This window comes from Myotis myotis, unplaced genomic scaffold (assembly GCF_014108235.1).
Source record: "Myotis myotis isolate mMyoMyo1 unplaced genomic scaffold, mMyoMyo1.p scaffold_m19_p_3, whole genome shotgun sequence".
NCBI classification, from domain to species: Eukaryota; Metazoa; Chordata; class Mammalia; order Chiroptera; family Vespertilionidae; genus Myotis; species Myotis myotis.
Window position 1 is genome coordinate 149,953,124 of NW_023416335.1, and position 23,506 is coordinate 149,976,629.

General features: G+C 41.6%; 1 protein-coding gene across 6 annotated transcripts in view; it reads right to left on the reverse strand.

Moving 5' to 3' along the window:
* Positions 1-20,264, reverse strand: part of IRAK3 (interleukin 1 receptor associated kinase 3) — a 63,025-nt gene extending 42,761 nt beyond the window's left edge. The window contains exons 1-2 of one of the 6 annotated variants that reach the window (XM_036300321.1): positions 19,671-20,078; positions 19,377-19,396 (exon numbers count right to left, since the gene is read on the reverse strand). In XM_036300321.1, the coding sequence (XP_036156214.1) occupies positions 19,377-19,396; positions 19,671-19,981 (331 nt within the window). In that variant the 5' untranslated portion in view covers positions 19,982-20,078. Of the gene's footprint in view, positions 1-10,152; positions 10,188-19,376; positions 19,397-19,670 lie in introns of those variants that run through there. The other 5 variants (XM_036300323.1, XM_036300322.1, XM_036300320.1 and 2 more) reach the window with 5 other exon arrangements.
* Between the last annotated feature and the right edge of the window lie 3,242 nt (positions 20,265-23,506).

The window sequence follows — 23,506 nt, forward strand, 5'->3', positions numbered from 1 at the left end:
CAGAGCAGGGCCCGTGGTGGGTGGGGGGGAGTTGGGGCGCCACACCCTGTCACACACAGAGCAGGGCCAATCAGGGGGTTGGGGAGCTCCCCCCTGTCAGGCACAGAGCAGGGCTGATCAGGAGGTTGGGGCACCTTCCCCTGTCACGAACAGAGCAGGGCCGATAGGGAGGTTGTGGCCCCACCCCCTGTCACACACAGAGCCGCAGGGCAATCAGGGGGTTTGGGCGCTGCCCCCGTCACGCTGATCCCGGTGCCGGGAGGCCTCGCGGCTCCGCTGATCCCGGTGCTGGGAGGCATATTACCCTTTTACTATATAGGACAGAGGCCTGGTGCACGTGTGGGGGCCAGCTGGTTTGCCCTGAAGGGTGTCCTGGATCAGGGTGGGGGTCCCCACTGGGGTGCCTGGCCAGCCTGGGTGAGGGGCTGACGGCTGTTTTCAGGCTGGCAGGTGACGGAAACTCCCAACCACCCCTTTTTATCTTTTTTTTTTATTCTGGGCCAGCTTTAGCTCTGAGGCTCCAGCTCTTAGGCCTCTACTCCTGAAAGCAGGTATCTGGTTTGTTTCGGTTCTATAATCGAAACAATGTATAACTCCAGGTCTGAGATCCCAGCTTGCTGAAAGCAGATTTCTGGGGTTTTGTTTAGCTTCTGTATTTGTAACTATGTTTCAAACTGCAGGCTCAGAGGCCAGCAAGGCAGGCGGGGAAGGTTGGTTTCCTCCATCACTGAAGCAAGCAAGCCTCATGTTAGTTTCAAGCTGCCTGGCTGCCGGCCGCCATCTTGGCTGGCAGCTAATTTGCATATCGCCCTGATTAGCCAATGGGAAGGGTAGCAGTTGTACACTAATTACCATGTTTCTCTTTTATTAGATAGGATAAGTATATTGGGGGAAATACTTCAAAACTATGGAAATATCCTGTTTCTCCTCAGATTTTGCCCATAAGTGTTCACATCTACTAGTGGAACTTGTTTATCACAATTATTACTCTGGTGTTTGCTTAATGGTAATATTTTTATTTTCTCTTTTTTCCTTCTATGTTCATTAGCTGTAATGCTTCTGTAAGAAAGTGCTGTCTCTTCTCCCCCATTTGTTTAACTAATTTATTTATTTTTAACATCATGGACTCATGAATATTTATGTCATAGGTTAAAATCCAGTGCCATCATTATTTTACTTTGTTGCTAAAATTATTCCAGCTTTGTCTATTCAGGTTGGCTCCTGTGTTCTTTTGACAAGTCCTATCATTTTTGGAACACTTCCTTATTTTCTGGCTCAGCAGATGTTCTAGGCCAGTGGTTGGCAAACTGTGGCTCGCGAGCCATATGTGGCTCTTTGGCCCCTTAAGTGTGGCTCTTCCACAAAATACTGACTTCTGCGCATGGGCCACCAAGTTTCAATCGCACTGTACATGCACGCCCGCACATGGTATTTTGTGGAAGAGCCACACTCAAGGGGCCAAAGAGGCGCATGTGGCTCGCGAGCTGCAGTTTGCCGACCACTGTCCTAGGGGCAAGGTTACTGGGGCCTAAGCCAAGTTTAAAACTAGGAGTATTTCTTTTCTTTTCTTTTTTTTTTTAATATATTTCTTTATTGATTTCAGAGAGAAACGGAGAAGGGGAGAGAGAGAGAAACATCAATGATGAGAATCATTGATAGGCTGCCCCCAGCAGGTCCCCTACTGGGGATTGAGCCCGCAACCCAGGCATGTGCCCTTGGTTGGATTCGAACCTGGAACCCTTCAGTCCACAGGCTGACACTCTATCCACTGAGCCAAACCAGCTAGGGCTAAAACTAGGAGTATTTCTAAAGAGAGGCCAATTCTTAAGGAATTATTGGATAGGGTACACTATTCTGTGGAGGGGGGGGAAGGTGGAGAAAATCGTGGAGTTTCAGTTTGAAAAACAAACAGAAGAATGAAATGTGAGCCTCATGGACTATACTGTCTTCTAAGGAGAAAAGTTGCCAGTCAAAACAGCATCGCTGGCCTCCTGGAATTATGTAGAAACATGCTGGTTTAGTGGTGGCTCTGCCATCGACCTATGGTGCCAGTGCAGACAAGTCATAGTCTCACTGAGCAACCTGAAAATTCTCATCAGTGTCTGTCTTTTGAAGTAATCCTTCCCCAAAACATAATAGCAAATTAGTTTGCTTCCCTGGCCTGCTAATTATACGAGCATGACTTTAAAACCCCTCCAGTCTTTAAAATACTTCCTAGTCTCAAAATTAACATTCCAATGAGGAAATGCTAAATCTCAACGTTCAGTGAAGGGGAAACTTAGGTTTCTACTTTTTCTATTAGTAAGATAATTGGCTAATATTTAGATAATATTAGGCATAATGTACCATACAGATTAGTAATATTTATAGTAACATAAAACAGGATTCTTTTTCTTTCTTTTATGTTTTTAAAAAATATATTTTTATTGATTTCAGAGAGAAAGAGGAGGGAGATAGAGATAGAAACATCAATGATGAGAGAATCATAGACTGGTTGCCTCCTGCATGCCCCCTACTGGGTGTCGAGCCTGTAACCCGGGCATGTGTCCTGACCTGAAATTAAGCCTGTCACCTCCTGGTTCATAGGTCGACACTCAACCACTGCGCCACACTGGCCAGCCTCTTCTTACTCCCTTTATTTTTCAGGAAAAACAGTTCCCTCTATACTTTGAATCTTTGGGATGAGGCATGTGTGTAATTTAATAGGGGTGAAGAAAGAAGACTCCCTTGTGGGCTATCAGTCAGGGAAAGAGTGTGAGGGTGATGCCACCTCAGCTGGCTTTGCAGCAGGGGTGGGCTGGGGTAAAGTTTAAACAGGCCGAGGGAAGATGAAAGAGCCTGTCAAATGGGGAATTGTTCCAGAAACGGAGAAAAGAGCAAGAGGAGGCAAGGCACACCAGTGTTGCTTAGAGTGGAGGTTTATGCTTAAGAACAGGTGGACGAGCTTCATGAAGTCCCCAAGTTAGCTTTGTAAGAATATGCTCAGCACATAGTGGGTGTTCAATATATATTTACTAAAGGACAGAGAGGGACCTGAGTGTTCGCATAAGTTAGATTGGCCAATTTAAGATTTCTGACGCAAAGATGGAAGCTTTACTTTTTGGAAGAGCCATCTGGTGGCAATAGTAGCAGGAGTCTTCTTGATTACAAGATTTTCACATAAAAAGATATAAGCATTTTCTCCCGATTCTCACAAGAGGAAAGGAACTTTTTTTTTAACTATTAAGGAAACCTGGAGTTAACTTTTCAAGGTCCAAAGGATGTCAGATTTCCCATATAATTCCATTTCCCGTTTTCCCTTCTCTTTTTTAATTTCTGAATTTTCCTTTTAAAAGCGCGACAGGCCATGAGTCTGTGCTCTCCGGTCCTGTGACTCGGCTGAGAAACTGCTAATGTAATATGCTCTTCCTTGCCTGGCTGGTGTGGCACAGTGGTTGAGATTCGACCTATGAACCTGGAGGTCACAGTTCAATTCCTGGTCAGGGCACATGCCCAGGTTGCCAGGTCCATCCCCAGTGGGGGTATGCAGGAGGGAGCCTATCAATGATTCTTTCTCATTATTGATCTTTCTATTTCTCTCTTCCTCTCTTTTCCTCTCTGAAGTCAACAAAAAAATTTTTTTTTAAAAAAAGAAACATTCAAATCTGTAAAAAAAATTTTTTTTTTAAATGCTCTTCCTTAAGCACATTTCTGAGATTCAGCTGGTGGGTGAGTGAACAGATGCCCAAAAAGTGGAGTTCTTAGTTCCCTAACACTGACCAGGGGCAAAGGGCTTTGAGTTTGCACTGTCTAAGGCAGCCGTGGGCAAACTATGGCCCGCGGGCCGGATCCAGCCCGTTTGAAATGAATAAAACTAAAAAAAAAAAAAGACCGTACCTTTTTATGTAATGATGTTTACTTTGAATTTATATTAGTTCACACAAACACTCCATCCATGCTTTTGTTCCGGCCCTCCGGTCCAGTTTAAGAACCCATTGTGGCCCTCGAGTCAAAAAGTTTGCCCACCCCTAGTCTAAGGAAAGCTACATTAGGCAAAGGCATTTTTCTGATAAGAACAGTTCCCAGTGTAAAACTGACTGGTGCTCAGTTAAAATGGATACTGCATACATGGGTTGCTTCCAGGACTAGCAATGAAATGTGTTTTCTTTCTCCAACTAGTGATCCAAGTGCAACCTCAATAGGTTTTCGCCAATGATAATGCATTCTGAATAGTAACACCACTGAAGAGTATTATTAGCTTCCATAAAATGTATAATTCATTTAGATCAAATTCCACAAAACAATACCATCAATTTGATGCAAAAGGATGCAAACTCTTGACTTTAATATATTCCTCAATATTCCTAGTCTTCTCTTATCCTTCCGTATTTGTTCCCTTCCAGGACATAGAACTTTATTTACTCATGGTACTAAACAAATAAAGAGTAAACTTCTCTATCATTGTGTTGTTAAAGTTAGGAGCATTCTAAATAAAAAGATACATTAAAATATGCTGTAGCATGAAAAAAGATATAGTAACTATGAAAAAGAATAGTTTGAGATAAAGAATGACATAACATAAATAAAGAACATATTGAAAAGAATACACAGCAGATTAGGGGAAGCTGAGGATCGAATCAGTGAATTACAAGACAGAGTTGAAAATATCACTCAATCAGAGAACCAAAAAGAAAGAACAATTAAAAAACAGGAGAACAGCTTAAGGAATCTGTGGGACAATGTGAAACATAACAATATTTGAATAGCAGGTGTGCCAGAAGAGGCAGAAAGGGAGGAAGGGATAGAGAATGTGTTTGAAGAAATAATGGCAGAACTTCCCTAACCTGGTAAAGGAAAAAGTCACACAAGTTCAGGAGGCACAGAGAATGCCACGCAAAAAGAATCCAAACAGGCCCATGCCCAGACACATCATAATTAAACCAAAAATTAAAGACAGAGAAAATCTTAAAGGCAGCAAGAAAAAAGAAAACTGTTACCTACTAAGGAGCTCCCATAAGGCTGACACCCGATTTCTCATCAGAAACTCTACAGGCCAGAAGGGAATGGCATGAAATGCTCAACGTAATGGAAAGCAAGGATCTGAGACCAAGATTACTTACCCGGCAAGACTATCATTCAAAATTGATGGTCAAATAAAGAGCTTCCCAGACAAAAAAAAAGGCTAAATGAGTACATCACCACCAAGCCAGCATTACAAGACATGCTAAAGAGACTGCTGTAATAAGAAGAAATAGAGCTGAAACCAGTTTGGCTCAGTGGATAGAGCGTCAGCCTGCAGACTGAAAGGTCCCAGGTTCGATTCCGGTCAAGGGCATGTACCTGGGTTGTGGGCACATCCCCAGTAGGAGATGTGCAGGAGGCAGCTGATCGATGTTTCTCTCTCATCAATGTTTCTAACTCTTTATCTCTCTCCCTTCCTCTCTGTAAAAAATCAATAAAATATATTTTTTTAAAAAAAGAAGAAATAGAGAGAGACCTAGCCATACAGAATTAAAATGGCAATAAATAAGTACCTCTCAATAATAACCCTAATGTAAATGGATTAAATGCTCCAATCAAAAGGCATAGGGTAGCTGAATGGATAGAAAAATATGACCCAGCTATATACTGTCTACAAGAGACCCACCTCAAAAAAAAAAAAAAAAGACACACAGAGTATGAGAGTGAAGGGATGGAAAAAAAATTTTCATGCAGGATGGAATTGGAGAGCATTATGCTAAATTAAATAAGCCAGTCAGAGAAAGATAAATATCACATGATCTCACTCATTTGTGAAATATAATGAACAACATAAACTGATGAACAAAAATAGGACCAGAATCATAGAAGCATTGAACAGAATGTCCAACCTATGAGGGAAGGCGGGGGGTGAGGGGGTAAGAGATCCACCAAAGGACTTGCATGCATGCATATGAGCATAACCAATGGACACAGAAAGGGTGGGAGGTGAGGGCATGTGCAAGGGGGTGAGGGCAGCAGGGAGAGGTCAATGGAGGAAAAAGGAGACATATGTAATACTTTAAACAATAAGAATTTAAATTAAATTTTTTTTTCCATGCAATTGGAAAAGAAAAAAAAGCTGGAGTAGCAATACTCATATTTGACAAAATAGACTTTAAAATGAAGGCCATCACAAGAGACAACAAAGGTCACTAAATAATACTAAAGGGATCGATCCAACAAGAGGATATAACCCTGGTAAACATATATGCACCCAATATAGGAGCACCTAAATATATACACACACACACACACACACACTTCCAGAGGACTTTAATGGAGAGTCCAACAACAATACAGTCATAGGAGGGGACTTTAACACCCCTCTGACTTCACTGGATGGATCTTCCAGACAAAAACTTAACAAGGAAACAGAGACTCTAAAGGACACACTGGATCACATGGATTTAATTGACATTTATAGAACATTTCACCCCAATGCAGTAGAATATACATTCTTCTCAAGTGCACATGGATCATTCACAAAGATAGACCACATGTTAGGACACAAAACAAGTCTCTACAAGTTCAAGAAGATTGACATCGTATCAAGCATCTTCTCAGATCACAGTGGAATGAAATTAGAAATAAACTGCAATAAAAACACTCAAACACATGGAGACTAAATAACATGTTGTTAAACAATGAATGGGTTACAACAAGATCAAGAAAGAAACAAAAAATTCCTGGAAACAAATGAAAATGAACACACCACAACCCCAAATCTCTGGGACACAGCAAAAGCAGTCTTGAGAGGGAAATTCATAGCACTACAGGCATACCTTAAAAAACAAGAAAAATGAACAATAAACTACTTAATCCTACAACTTAAAGAACTAGGAAGAGAACAACAAGAAAAGCCCAGAGTAAGTAGAAGGAAGGAAATAATAAATTTTAGAGCAGAAATAGCCCTGACAGGTTTGGCTCAGTGGATAGAGCATCGGCCTGCAGACTCAAGGGTCTGAGGTTCGATTCCGGTCAAGGGCATGTGCCTTGGTTGTGGGCACACCCCCAGTGGGGAGTGCATGGGGGGCAGCTGATTGATGTTTCTCTCTCATCGATGTTTCTAGCTCTCTGTCCCTCTCCCTTCCTCTCTGTAAGAAATCAATAAAATATACTTTTTTATAAAAAGAAATAAATAACATAGAGACTAAAAAAGCAATAAAAAAAATCAGTGCAACCAAGAGCTAGTTCTTTGAAAGGATAAACAAAATTGATAAACTATTAGCCAGGCTCATCAAGAAACAAAGAGAGAAGACACAAACAAATAAAATCAGAAATGAAAGTGGAGAAGTAACCACTGACATCACAGAAATACAAAGGATTGTAAGAAAATACTACAAACAATTATATGCCAACAAGCTGGAAAATGTGGATGAAATAGACAAATTTCTAGAAAAAATATAATCTCCTATAACTAAATCAGGAGGAATCAGAAAACCTGAATAGGCCAATAACAGCTGATGAAATAGAAGCAGTAAGCAAAAAACTCCCCCCAAACAAAAGCCCAGGTCCGGATGGCTTCACAGGGGAGTTTTACCAAACATTCAAAGAAGAACTAACACCTATACTCCTCAAACTATTTCAGAAAATCCAAGAAGAAGGAACACTTCCAAACACTCTTTATGAGGCCAGCATTATCCGAATTCCAAAACCAGATAAAGACACTACAAAGAAAGAGAATTACAGGCCAGTATCCCTGATGAACACAGATGCTAAAATCCTCAACAAAATATTAGCAAATCGCATCCAGCAATATATTAAAAAGATCATACACCACGATCAAGTGGGATTTATTCCAGGGATGCAAGGCTGGTGCAATATTTGCAAATCAATAAACATGATACATCAAATAAACAAATTGAAAGACAAAAATCACATGATCATATGAATAGGTGCTGAGAAGCATTCCACAAAATTCAACACCCATTTTTGATAAAAACTCTCAGCAAAATGGGAATAGAGGGAACATATCTCAATATGATAAAGGCCATGTATGACAAACCTACAGCCAACATCATACTCAATGGGCAAAAACTAAAACCATTTCCCCTAAGAACAGGAACAAGACAGGGATGCCAACTCTCACTACTCCTGTTTGACATAGTACTGGAAGTGCTAGACATAGCAATCAGACAAGAAGAATAAATAAAAGGCATCCAAATTGGAAAAGAAGAAGTACAACTGTCATTATTCACAGATGACATGATACTGTACATAGAAAACTCTAAAGACTCCATCAAAAAACTATTTTACTTAATAAATGAATTTGTCAATGTAGCAGGATACAAAATTAATACCAAGAAATCTATGGCTTTTTTAAACACCAATAATGAACTCACAGAAAGAGAAACTAAAAAAAAAATTCCATTTACCATTGCAACAAAAAATTTAAGATACCTAGGAATAAACTTAACTAAGGAGGTAAAAGACCTGTACTTAGAAAACTATAGGATGTTGAAAAAAGAGATAGAGGAAGACATAAATTGAAAAAAGAGATAGAGGAAGACATAAACAAATGGAAGATTATACCGTGTTCATGGATTGCTAAAGTCAACATCATTAAAATGTCCATAACAACCCAAAGCAATCTATAGATTCAATGCAATCCCCATTAAGATACCAATGGCATATTTCACAGTCCTAGATCAAACTTTCCAAAAATTCATATGGGATTAAAAAAAAAAGACCCCAAATAGCTGCAGCAATCCTGAGGAAGAAGAACAAAGTTGGAGGGATCACAATACCAGATATCAAGCTGTATTACAAAGCCACTGTTCTCGAAACTGCCTGGTACAGGCACAAGAACAGACATATAGATCAATGTAATAGAACAGAGAACTCAGAAATAGACCCAAGCCATTATGCTCAATTAATATTTGACAAAGGAGGGAAGAGCATACAATGGAGTCAAGACAGTCTCTTCAATAAATGGTATTGGAAAAATTGGACAGATACATGCAAAAAAAAATAAAACTAGACCACCAACTAGACCACCATACACAAAAGTAAACTCAAAATGGATAAAGGACTTAAACGTAAGACAGGGAACCATAAAAAACTTAGAAGTATCCATAGGCAAGCAAAATAGCAGACATATGTCATAGCAATATCTTTACCAATACAGCTCCTAGGACAATAGAAACTAAGGAGAAAGTAAACAAATGGACTACATCAAAATAAAAAGCTTCTGCACAGCAAAAGAAACCATCAACAAAACAACAAGAAAGCCCACTGCATGGGAGAACATATTTGCCAATATTATCTCTGATAAGGGTTTAATCTCCAAAATTTACAGGGAACTCATACAACTTAACAAAAGGAAGATAAGCAATCCAATTAAAAAATAGGTAAAGGACCTAAATAGACACTTTTTGAAAGAGGACATACAGAAGGCCAAGAGACATGAAACGTGCTCAAAGTCACTAATCATCTGAGAGATGCAAATCAAAACAACAATGAGGTACTATCTTACACCTGTCAGAATGGCTATCATCAACAAATCAACAAACGACAAGTGCTGGCGAGGATGCAGAGAAAAAGGAACACTCGTGCACTGCTGGTGGGAATGCAGTCTGGTGCAGCCACTGTGGAAAACAGTATGGAGTTTCATCAAAAAATTAAAAATGGAACTCCCATTTGACCCAGTAATCCCACTTCTAGGAATATATCCCAAGAAACCAAAAACACCAATCAGAAAGGATATATGCACCCCTATGTTCATAGCAGCACAATTTACAATAGCTAAGATTTGGAAATAGCCTAAGCGGCCATCAGCAGAAGAGTGGATTAAAAAACAGTATTACATCTACACAATGGAATATAATGAACACCATAAACTGATGAACAAAAATATATCCAGAGAAAGAGAAGCATCGACCGTCAAACTTTAGAGGGAAGGCAGGGGAGGGGGATGTATAAGAGATCAACCAAAGGACTTGTATGCACGTATATAAGCATAACCAATGGATACAGACACTAGGGGGGTAAGGATATGTGCTGGGGGGTGGAGATGGCTGGGGAGAGGTCAATGGGGGAAAAAGGAGACATATGTAATATTAAATGTAATACTTTAAACAATAAAGAATTTTTTAAAAAGGTGGTACATCACAATGGAATACTACGCTGCTGTAAAAAAGAAGGAACTCTTACCATTTGCAACAGCATGGATGGACCTGGAGAGCATTATGCTGAGTGAAATAAGCCAGTCAGAGAAAGATAAATATCACATGATCTCACTCATTTGTGGAATACAACGAACAACATAAACTGATGAACAAAAATAGAGCCAGAGAAAAAAAATATTTTAGAATATTTATAGAAGTAATCCTGTTATTTGCAGATTTTTAATATTTCCTACAACTTTTGTGATATTATACTACGTTAGTACAGTTTTGGTAATATTATTATATTTAAAATCTTTTTTTCTTGAAATATTAATGTTTATTGTATGTAATGTTATTATATTTAAAATTGTTTTTCTTGAAATATTAATGTTTATTGCACATAATTGGCTAATTTTTTTGTATCTACAATCTGATAATAGATTTATTTTGTATATTGTAAAAAATAAAATAAAAAAATTAAAAATATGCTATAGCAGACCATTGTTTAAAACCACTTTTTGGAAGGAAATCTTTCACAATATAAGACATGAAGTCGACCTGAGGAGCTCAGAGATTAGATTATCTGAAGATACCGATTGCTAAATAATCTTTGGGTGCTCTAAGGTGCTGTTTTGAGAGGCAGGACTCTCTAGGTAGTGCTAACCGCTGGGGAATTCAGACGCAGAAATCACTCTCCATATGCAAATATGTGTCAGAAGGGGTTTTTTAGAATAATGCAACACACCCCTATTTGGAGCTTTTTTATTTGCATTTTACCACATGCTAAAACCTGTAGGAAATTAAGACTACAGTCCCACAAAGTTTGTTTTGAGATAACTTAATGAGACAAAGATAAGTTTGCCTCTTCTTTCTACAAAACACACAAAAAAAGTCATTTTTTAAAAAACACATTTGAGATTGAAGATATTTTTAATTGAAAAAAAGGTAAAACAAATTTCAGAAGTGTAAGTTAGCTGAACTTCTCTTTCCAGACCGAAGCAATCATCCCCACTAGCTAAGAAATTTTATAAGAAACAATACTTATCCATACCTAGGCATATGTGTACTTGTTACTCCAATACCTGAGTAGGGCTCATAACTTAATATCTGGAAAGGCTGTGCGTGATTTTTCAGGTATCCCTCCATCTGTCCTGCTTTCTCAATCTCAGATCTAGGGAAGGACTTAACATTACCTCTGGGAGAGAATTTAAGAACAGTTCACTCTCAACACCAATGTTTCAGTCTGGAACTCAGAGTCCGTACCCAGGTGATGATCAGTACTATTTTCCCACACTGTCTTCCCTTGTTAACCTCTTTATAGCATCTGGATAGATGTTGCCTATATTAAATTGGAAAATTCTTACAAGCAGAGACCACGATGTTGTACAATGCTTTGTCTAAGATTCTGCCCAGGAATATTTTGGATGTTTCACTAACAGCTGTCTGTTCATTAATTCATTCAATCAACAGATATTTACCGAATGCCTACTCTGTACCAGGTACAATTTTAGACGCTAGAGGAGTATGCAGAAAACAAAGCAACAAACATACCCTGCCCTCATGAAGCTTTTTTTTTTTTTACCAGATAGTACAGTCTATGTTCATAACATCTCCACTTTTATTCATCATTCATTCGTTTCTAAATATTTATGGAGCTTCAGCTATGAACAGCATGCTATGCTAGGCTCTGGGGACACAGGATTCCCTGCTCTTGGGAAACTTCCAGTCGAGCTGGGGAGGCATGCCTACAAAGAAACACCAAGTGGTAAGGGGAGCTTTTATTGTGTGCACGGCTACCCAGATGAGAGGCTGGGTCTGGCTGAGGGAAACATTTTTCATGATGCTTATTGCTAAATGGATAATAAAGACATAAAGTATGTGGAGAAGAATAAGTGACATGGAGAAAAATAAAGCAGGAAAGAAGCATAAGAGTGGTTAGGGTAGGTAATAGTTCATCAAAAACATGAAGGAAGTGAGGAAGTAAGCCTCAAGGTTACCTGCAGGAAAAATATTCCTTGCATGTCCAAGGAGGCCAATTGAGCAGAAAAGAAGTGAGTAAGGCGATGTAGGACTTTGGTGTTAAGTGTGAGATGAGCAGCTAGTGAAAGGTTCTGAATAGGATAATGATATAATATACTTTACACATATATTTTACTCACTGGCTTCTGTGTTGAAAAGAGACTGGCCCAGGGCAGCAGCATGGAGCCTGCTGAGGAGGCTGCTGAAATTATCTAGGTGGGATCTGATGGTGGTTTGAACCAGGATGGCTGTGGTGGTAGCGGTAAGAAGTTGTCAGATTATTAGATTGATCCTGAAGGTACAGTCAACAGCCTTTGCTGAGAGATAGGAAGTGGTTTGAGAGAGAAAGCAAGAAGTCACAGAAGACTAATATTTTTGGCTTGAACAAATGAAGGACGGAGTTGCCATTACTGGGCTGGAGAAAAACTTTAGGAAAGGGAACTGGACTGTTCAGTTGGAGTTGTCTATCAAACAGGCAAGTAGATGGATGGGGCTGACAATCAAGAGAGAGACCCAGGCTAGAAATTTGGGAGTTATTAGCAAAAAAAAAAAAAAAAAAAAATGGAATTGACAAGATAGTGGGTATAGTAGATACACAGAAGAGAAGAGGTCCATAGACTAACCCAGGGGCACTCTAGGAGATCAGAGGTCAAGAGGAACTGTAAAGAGAGAATAATATAGAGTGTAATGTCCTAGAAGCAAAGAATATGCTTCAAGGAAGAAGGAGTGACCAAATGTGCCACATAAGATGAAGAACTGACCGATGATTCTGCCATGGTGACCTTGGAGGAGAGGAATTTCAGTGGAGCGGTGGGGAGGAAACCTGACTGGAGCAGACTCAGGGAGAATGGAGGAACTGGAGCATAAATAGCTCTTTTTAGGAATCTATAATAATATAATAATAAAAGAGTAATATGCTAATTAGACTGGATAGCCGAACAACCTTCTGAACATCATTCCAGACGTCCTTCCAGACGAAGCCGCAGCAGAGGGGGCCAAGGCAGAGGTGGTTAGGGGTGACCAGGCAGGCAGGCGAGCGGTTAGGGGCAATCAGGCAGGCAGGCGAGCAGTTAGGAGCGATCAGGCAGGCAGGCAAAGTGGTTAGGGGCGATCAGGCAGGCAGGCAGGCGAGTGGTTAAGAGCCAGCAGTCCCGGATTGCGAGAGGGCGCAGGCCGGGCTGAGGGACCCCTCCACCCCCACACACAAATTTCGTGCACTGGGCCTCTAGTATTATCATAAAGGGGAACAGAACAAAGGGCCATAACTTAGAGTAGAAGTCAGATCTAAACAGAACAAGTAAGATGGGAGAAATAACATGGTGGTCAAAAGAACACAGGCTCCACTCCACTCAGGAAGGGAAGCATAACTCTCTATTCTTAAGTGTGGGCTACACAGAGTGACTTCCTTCCAGAGGGTATAACGTGGTCATGGGGGTGAGGGAGGGCAATTTAAAGTGAAGAACCTGACAGACACTTCCTCAGCCATGGTTAACATCAACAGTGATAAGTCATGTAAATATCATGTACCTCTGATGTAATGTAATGAAAGCGGTACTTTACCTCTGTGGCCTACCTCTCCCAAATCCATAATCTCAATCTAATCATGAGGAAAATATCAGACAAATTTCAGTCAAGGGTCATTCTACAAAGCAGTAGACCAATACTCCTCAAAACTGTCAATGTCACCAAAGACTAGAAAAGTCTGAGAAACTATCACAGCAAGAAGAGCAGAAGGACACATGACAACTAAATGTGACGTGGTGTCCTGGATGGAACCCTGGAAGACAGGAAGGATATCTGGTAAAAATGAAGGAAATCTGAATAGTGTATGGACTTTAATAACAGTGTGTCAACAATGTAACAAATGTGTCATACCAATGTAAGATGTTAATAATAAGAAAAACTGGATGCAGAGTATATGGGAAGGAAGGATATAGAATATATTGAAACTCTTTGTACTATCTTCTAAATTTTTCTGTAAATTTAAAACTGTTCTAAACAATTCTATTTAAACATTTATTTATTTTTAAAAAATATATTTTTATTGATTTCAGAGAGGAAGGGAGAGGGGGAGAGAGTTAGAATTATCACTGATGATGAGAGAGAATCATTGATCAACTGCCTCTTGCATGCCCCACACTGGGGATTGAGGCCGCAACCCAGGCATGTGCCCTTGATCAGAATTGAATCCGGGACCCTTCAGTCTGCTGGCCGACACTCTATCCACTGAGCCAAACCGGCTAGGGCAATTTAAACATTTTTTTAAAAAGAGCATAAGTGGCCCTAGCCGGCTTGGCTCAGTGGATAGAGTGTCAGCCTGGGGGCTGAAGGGTCCCGGGTTCGATTCCGGCCAAGGGCACATGCCTGGGTTGCGGGCTCAATCCCCAGTAGGGGGTGTGCAGGAGGCAGCCAATCAATGATTCTCTCTCATCATTGGTGTTTCTATCTCTCTCTCCCTCGCCCTTCCTCTCTGAAATCAATAAAGACATATATTTTTAAAAAAATAAATAAATAAATAAAAAGAGCATAAGTGCCCGGCCGGTGTAGCTCAATGACTGAGCATTGACCCATAAACCAGGAGGTCACAGTTCGATTCCTGGTCAGGGTACATGTCCGGGTTGTGGGCTTGATCCCCAGTAGGGGGCATTCAGGAGGCAGCTGACCAATGATCCTCTTTCATCATTGATGTTTCTATCTCTCTCTTCCTCTCCCTTCCTCTCTGAAATCAATAAAAACATATTTAATAAAACAATTAAATAAATAAATAAGGGTATAGCTAGGCTCTGGACTCTGACCTTCTGGTTAGAATCCTGTGATTTACTGGACAATGGTTTGAGGTAAATTACTTAAATTCTCTGACAGTTTTTCTGTCTGTAAAATGGAAATAGAAAGAATAACAACCTCATAGATAAATAAATGAGTGTGAAATGCTTAACGCACAGTTTATGGCAAATAGTCAACACTCACTAGATGGCAGCTATTATTATTATTACTATCTAAAATCTTTATTGAATACTCAAATACACATTTAATGTGATTTTAGATTTAATTTGTTTTCAAGTGATTACTTTTTTTCTATTATAATTTTATTTCCTTTTTGAGCAGAAGAAAATTGAATATAACTATTATATAGTATTTGTAAAAAGGGTTTCCTTCTCAGTGTATTATTGAAGTGCTCCAAACAATTTAATTCAAATACCAGTCTATTGTAATGGACTGAAATGAGTTGTTACCAGAGGCTCTGTATACATGACACCGTGTCTATAAAGTAGTATAAGATAAATACCATTTTCTAATGAGAGCTCTACTTTCATTGTAAAACCAATAGAAACATCAACCAGAGAATATGTTACCTTGTGATGATACTCTTTTAAATAACAATACTTGATACAATTGATCTGAAGATTCTTACGTAGAATTTGTTTAAAGATAAAAAGAACTAAGTGGAGTGGTAAAAGAGTGTGGGGAAATAACTGTTATGTTAGGATGCTATCAAAGAAGAGAATTTGACCTAAGCAATGGCTCCCAACTGGGCTGCGCATCACCTATAGGGCTTGGCGAAAAAAACCCAGAAAGATGCTGGACCCTCCATGCAGACTTACTGTATCAACAGCTCCGGGGTGGAGCCTGGACATTGGTATCTTTAAAAGATGGTATGGGATTCCAGTTTGTGAACAACTGGTCTATCTTGTCATATCATATCACATAGGCTGCCACATGACTCGCCTTCATCAGAGCTGCCTTTGTAAATACAGCCTGATAGTCACCATCATCAAGAATCATCATCAGCACCCCTATGTTCATAGCAGCACAATTCACCATAGCTAAGATCTGGAAACAGCCTAAGTGCCCATCTGTAGATGAATGGATTAGAAAACTGTGGTACATCTACACAATGGAATACTACGCTGCTGAAAAAAAGAAGGAATTCTTACCATTTGCAACAGCATGGATGGAACTGGAGAGCATTATGCTAAGTGAAATAAGTCAGTCAATGAAGGAAAAATACCACATGATCTCACTCATTTCTGGACAATAAAGACCATTATAAACTTATGAACAAAAATAGATACAGAGGCAGAGCTGCCTCGAACAGACCGTCAAACTATAGCAGGAAGGCCGGGGAGGGTGGGAGGGCACGAGGGGGGTGGGTAAGAGATCAACCGAAGAACTTGTATGCATGCATATAAGCATAACCAATGGACATAAGACACTGGGGGGTAGGGAAGGCCAGGGGATTGTCAAGGGCGGGGGGAAAAAAAGGAGACATATGTAATACTCTTTGTAATACTTTAAGCAATAAATAAATAAATAAATAAAAATTTAAAAAATTTAAGAAAAGAATCATCATCAGCTCAAGACAGTCTTATCTGCGACTTTTTAAATTTTTTTATCTTTATTGTTTAAAGTATTACATTACCTGTTACTATTACAGTTGTTGTTTATATGGAATTTTGGACCCTCTGTTTCCTCAGGCTCTCCACTGTCTTGAGCATAAATAAAAGGGACTGTCTTCTTAATTCAGTCCCCCAACACTCTCTTCTCCCACTTCTAAGTCAAGTCTTCCCTCCCTGCACCTCTCCCCCGCTTTCTCTTTCAATGGCCAATAGAGAAACTCAGCATATTTAACACAGGCAGTTGCCCTCAACTACCCTGAACGGAGCCGGTCTTCCCTTCTTGCTGAGCCAACAATTCGTGAAGCAGCTGGTGTGCTCCAAGTCTCCTTTCAGAGCTCTGTGGTCCAGGCTGTCAATAGACACCACCCCCTGCACAATGAACTGTAGCTGGAGAATCAAGAAGTAGGCGTTCCCCTATGACAGAATGAGTACACAAAGGAACAGTGGCCAGACTATATGTGAGAATGCAACCCTGACCCACATCATGTGTTAACCAGCCTAGGGAGCCAATCTACCACCTACAGGAACCAGTCCGGGAAGTCAAATTAGTATCTGTAGCCTCTAGTCCAGGAAGCCAAACAATAACCCCTGTAGAAATCGGGCCCAAATGGTCAGGACTTGATTAATAACTAACAGCTTCCCCAAGGTTTGCCCCTGCTTCCAACTTTGGGTAAATGGGAGAAAGTCAGATATGCACCCTAAACAATCACACAGAATGCTCCACTTGTAGTTAGTCCCTCTACAGCGTCCTCATGCCAACAGCCTCCAATTAGGGCATATCTGAAGCCTCCCCTGTCTTCCACTATAAAGCTTTTCTACTCCTCTGCCTGCCTTGGCACTCTGAGAAATGCAAGTGATGCTGGCTGACTCCCTTGCTTTGAATAAGGAGCCTGTGTTTGTTCTCGTGTGGGTGGTCTTCATTTCCTTCCACAACTAGGAAAATGGGGCTGTGGCTTAAAATGGCTCATGGGATTGTTCTTCCATGGCAGACATGGCCGTACCTTAGGGAGACTGGAGAGTGTAGCAGAAAGAGTGCAGCGGTACCTGTGACTCTGAGGAAGTCATGGTTGGGAAGTCAAGTGGGAAGTATAGAGGGGCTGCGAAAGGGCACAGGCTCTGGATTCAGACTGCCAAGGTTCAAGTCCTGGCTCTGCCACTTCCTAGCTGTGTCAATTTGTCAAGTTAACTAATTTGTACCACCGTTTCCTCGTCTGTTAAAACATTGGTGATGATAGTATCACCGGCTTCATTGGGCAACTGGAAGAATTATATGGGATAACCCATGTAAAATATGAATATATGAATTTCGATGGTGAGAGAGAAGAGAGGAGACAGGGAAAGAAAGAGAGACCCAGCAACACTGGGCTGAACTTATTGGAAAGCCACAGTGGCCCTGGGCTGATTACTAACCGCCCTTTTTAAATGAGACATATGTGCTTCCCCTTTCCAAGTTTCCACCAACCAGCCTCACTCATTTATAATACCTACCTGGCCTCATTTGCTACCTGTGTACTGGGCTAACTACATTTTTCTTTCACAAAATTAGTAACCCTAGAAAACCAGTGGGTGCAAAAACTGCCAATGCCATCATCCATTTCAAAAAGATCTGTTTGGGCCCAACCGGCATGGCTCAGTGGTTGAGTCTAACCAGGAACCAGGAGGCCATGGTTAGATTCCCGGTCAGGGCACATGCCTGGGTTTCAGGCTTGATCCCAGTGTAGGGCGTGCTGAAGGCAGCTGACCAATGGTTCTCTCTCATCATTGATGTTTCTATCTCTCTCTCTCTCCCCCTTCCTCTCTGAGATCAATAAAATATATATGTTTTGAGAGGGTTCTTATTCCTCAAAGGTATCTTAGAAATTTCCGTGCTTTCCAGAAATCAAAGACTCGGGTATACTTTTCTGAGGCATTTATTTAAGGGTTATAATTTAGAAGTACAGAGCTTATGATATACAAATAATTTTTATGTAACTAGAAGCCCAATGCCACATTCCAGAAAGTATGACCATATTCATGAACAACAATTACAACTTTTTCCCTCCTAGGCCTTCTGCTATCCTTCGTAAGAAAAACAGCACTTTTCGAGAATTAAGGCTAAGTTGTTTTGACATAATTGTTTTTATTTTCAACTAACATTCAATGTGGCATCACAGAGTATCAAATCTAACCCCAAACGCCTGTGCTTAACAAAACAAAGATTTTTGCTTGAATCATTTCTGGCGATCACACTCAACACTTCCCACAGGCAGTGTCTCAACCTTCCCATGACTGCATAAAATGGGGTTTTGAAGCCAACTTTCCAGACTAAAATAAAAAGCCATTCTCTGCAGTGGTTCTCAACCTTCTGGCCCTTTAAATACAGTTCCTCATGTTGTGACCCAACCATAAAATTATTTTCGTTGCTACTTCATAACTGGAATGTTGCTACTGTTATGAATCGTAATGTAACTATCTGATATGCAGGATGGTCTTAGGCGACCCCTGTGAAAGGGTCGTTCGACAGCCAAAGGGGTCGCGACCCACAGGTTGAGAACCGCTGCTCTAGAGCCTAAACTGTCATTCCATCGAATTGGGTAAATGAGATAATTAAGAAGACGGAGAGCCACGTTCATTACAAAGAGCATTTCACTTTCGCATTTCACCTGCCATTTAAGTAAGGTGGTCACTTGAGAGGGCACTGAACACACCAGTCTCGGCTAATTTAACAACGACCAGAAAGCATCGCACAGACATGCGGGTTGACAACACTCTGAGCGAAGGAAGACAGGACTGAGCGAAGGAAGACAGGAACGCTTGATACATATTAGATGGTTGCACGCGGCTTGCTGTTTTTGCCCAGCCTCTGCTCACTTACTCTTGCAGCCATACTCCAGGCTTCTTTGAAAGAGAAGGGGCAGCTTTGGGGAGGGTCTCGGGAGGTGGTGTCCTTCCAGGGCCAGGAAAGGGCAGCTTCCCCGTGGGAACCACCCAGAGGCGGCTGCATCCCGGGGCCCTTCCCCGCCGTCCAGGACCGCCCGCGCAGAGACGCCCTGCAGCGCGCACAGCTGCCCCGCAGCGCGGGCGGGCGGACGGGCGGACGGGCGGGAGGGAGCGTGCGCGGGGGCCCCGCCGCCCCTCCCGGCCGCGGCCGCCCGGCGCCAGCACTCACCCAGGCCGCGCCAGCCCAGCGCGCCGTCGCAGCTGTCCAGGATGGCACAGAGCTCGCCCAGCAGCGCCGGCGGCAGGTCGAACAGCAGGGTGTGCACCGAGAGCGCGCCGCCGGCCCCGCAGCTCCCCGCCGCCGCGCAGGCCATGGCTCGGCCGCCGGAGACCAGGGGCCGGGAGGTGAAGGGATGCGGGGCCCAGACCTCTGCACGCCCGCGAGGGGCCGTTACACAACCGCGGAAATCCTGCTCCACGGCTGCGGCCAAGACGGCAGAACACGCCGAACCCAGGTCCTGGAAGGGGCGGGCCCTGCATGACGCAAAGTGCCGCTCCCCTCGGATGCCCCCGGGGACGCCCGGCTTGGCCCTGGGGTCTCCGTGCCTCTGCTGGTTCCTGGTCATCGGCTTTAAGTTTTGAAGAGGTTTTTTTTTTCTTTTCTTTTCTCTGGGGTTGGGACGTGACTGAAGACACAGCAGAGAGTGCAAGCTGGAGGAAAACCAGAAGCGCAGAAGGAATGGAGCGGCTGCCTGTCCTGGCGTGACTGCCTCCTGGCGCGGATGGGGATGAGGCCTGTCATTACTTATGTACCGAGTTTACTTCTTCTCATCTTGTCAAAACCGACACAGTGAGGAACACTTGGGTAACCCAGAAAAACTGAAAGAATAAAATAATCACTCGTAGCCCCACCGTGTTGAAGACAACCAACAACCACTCCAAATGTTCTGGCACAATATCCTCCCAACTGTTACTGAATGAAAGCGGATTAATGTGCGTATATGAACTAGTTATTGGAAAAGATGGACACAAATGCCAACAATAGAAAAACAAAAGACAGAAAAAGTAGAATAAAATCATAGTGACTTTCTTCACGAGGCTGCCTCTTTCTACACACTGGACTGTATTTGGTTTTACCATGTTCTCTTTTTCTCTGAGTTTCCTTGATGAAACATTGTTTGACCACTTTGTTCTTCCTCAAAGGGCTTACCAAGCAATCTTCCTTTTGCTTTCAACATGGAGTTTAAGTAAAATTGACTATTGTTTTGAAATCTTCTACTGTTATGAGGTAATATCCCCCCAGCTGGCATAACACAAATGCTGCTGACAAAAAGGGATGCTTCGAAAGTGATGAGAAACATCCCAACCTGAATGACTGGAAGAGTGGGCCGTGACCATTAACTGAAAAAATGTCAACACCTATTTGAAACCTTGCAGATTTGCAGTCGTTAGGAATGGCGCCCCCTAGATATCAACAGTGAAGATACACTATCATTAGTTCTATCTGAATATTCACGTTCTCAGCTAAAGTATTACATAACATCTTTTTAAAAATTAGTAAAGGCAATGCTGTTTGGGCAAGAGTTTCTATATCCCTTTGTTCAAATGGCTAGGATTTTATTGTCAACCTGTACATGCTTAAGAAACCCTATACTTCTCAAAGGGACCACCTGAAAAAGGTGAGTAATGAAGCAACATACGATTAAGTATTGGTCGCTCTTGAGTTGCTAGAACAGGGGAGTCAAACCCAGGTACACAGAGGAGCCAGGAAATCACTGAAGATGAATGAAGCAGTCACCAAGGCCTGCTGTGCCAAGTTTTCTGATTTACAAAGAAGCAAGAATTTTATGTGAAAGCCAGATTATGTGAAATCTATAGAGATTATGTGAAACCTCTTGTATTTTCAACGTTGGTAGCTAGTATCAAACCATGCTTCCTCCCTATTCCCTAGAACTGCCTCTGAGTTTTGAATTCTGTATCATTAGATTATATCACTCATTATACTCTTTTTGTGTTTGTTTTAGAGAGAGAGAGAGAGAGGGAGGGAGGTAGGGAGGGAGAAAGGTAGGGAGAGGGAGAGATAGAATCATCAATGAGAGTGAAGCATGGATCGGCTGCCACTTGCACATCCTCCTGGGGATCAAGCCCAAAACCCAGGCCTGTGCCCTGACTGGGAATTGAACTTGGTGCATGGGACATCCCTCAACCAAGAGCCACACTGGCCAAGCATCATTCATTATTCTCTTCACTTTTGCTGTCATCCTCTGCTACCCCAACCTCAATTCCAACTCCTCATTTTTAGACAATATAGCTCCTTCTCATTGTAATTATCTTCAATACTAATCCTGTCTTAATTCTTGGTGACTTAAAATATATGTAGAATAGATTATGATCTTTCCAATACTTTGGACTCTCAGTTCCTTGACTCCTCTCCTTCAATGATTTTATCCTCCACCCAATTTCAGTCACTCACTCGCATGAACATCCCCTAGAACTTGTCATTGTCAATAACTGCACCCCATCCATACTTTATAAATCCACCCTCTGACCACACCACTTGCACTTGTAGTGCATTCTCTCTAGTATTCTAACATCAATAATCCTTCATTCTCACCAGAATACCAATCCCAAATCTCTTTAACATATATTTTTATTGATTTTCGAGAGGAAGGGAAAGGGAGAGAGAGAAGAAACATCAATGATGAGAGAGAATCATTGATTGGCTGCCTCCTGCATGCTCCCTATTGGGGATCAAGCCCACAACCTAGGCATGTGCCCTGACTGGGAAAAGAACTGTGACTTCCTGGTTCATAGGTTGATGCTTAAACACTTAGCCACACTGGCTGTGTGCCAATCCAAAGTCTTACCATCCCATCTCTGGCCCCATCCTCTTGAAGCCCTCATTTTTGTCCTTATCCATAAAGTTCACACTCAATTATTATAACCCCTCCTTTGCTATGCTCTCCATTTTCGTGCTCCTCGCTCACTTTATTGAACTCTTTTGACAAATCTACCCTCCTGATTAAATCTCATTTTCTAATTTTTGGCTCTGCACCCATGCTAGGGGGTGGAATCCAAACCCTGTTAATTGGGTTCAGTTTAAAATCATAGCCGTGACTCTCAAATTGGTCCTTGATGCTGCCAAGCAGTACATGATGTACCTTTAGTCCATTTACTCTTCTGGTTTCCTTGACAACTGTTTTATGTCTTCTCTTCTCAATTCACATAATCTTCTCCCCAATCTTCAGGTTCTGCTGATGATCTTGAGAGTATTTCTTGAGAACACTGATGCATCAGGAGAAAACATCCACAGGATCTCACTACCATGTCCATTTACCTACCAGAATTTGTGCCAATATACATTCTCCCCTCTTTTCCAAGACTGATTTACCTAGGCTCTTGTCTAAGTCTAATATCTTCACTTGTGCACGAGGTCCTATCTCCTGTCCCCGCTCACAGACATCAAGGGCAGCTGTTTCACTCTCTGCCATATAATCAATATCTCATTCTTTGCTGATCAATTCCATCAGCATACAAATACGATGTTATTTCTTCTCACCTTAAAACAAAAACAAACCTGTTTGATGCTACTTTCCTCTTCTATCAACCATCCTATTTCTTTGTTCCCTTTTGTAGTGAAGTGTTGAATATCCTTACTGTCTCTAATTTTTCTCCTCTGCTCTTCTCTTAAACTCACTCTAAGTAGAACCACCATCACTCACCTTTCTCCACTGAAATTGCTCTCTTCAGGGTCACCTACGTCCACATCATTGTTAAATATAATAGTGTTCAGTCTCCATCTTACTTGACCTATTAGTAAATTTTGACACAGTTGATCACCACCTCCTTCTTGGACACTTTCTTCATTTGCCCTCCACATTCTCATACATTTCCACTTACTTCACTGGTCACTCTTCAACTTTCTTTATTGTTCCTCTTCTTCCAGGGCTCTGTCCATGGTTCTTCTATTTATACTCACTCCCTTGGTGATCTCAACCAGTGTTGAGGCTTTACTAGTAAATACCATTCACCTACTGAGAACTGCCATATATGTTTAACCCAGAT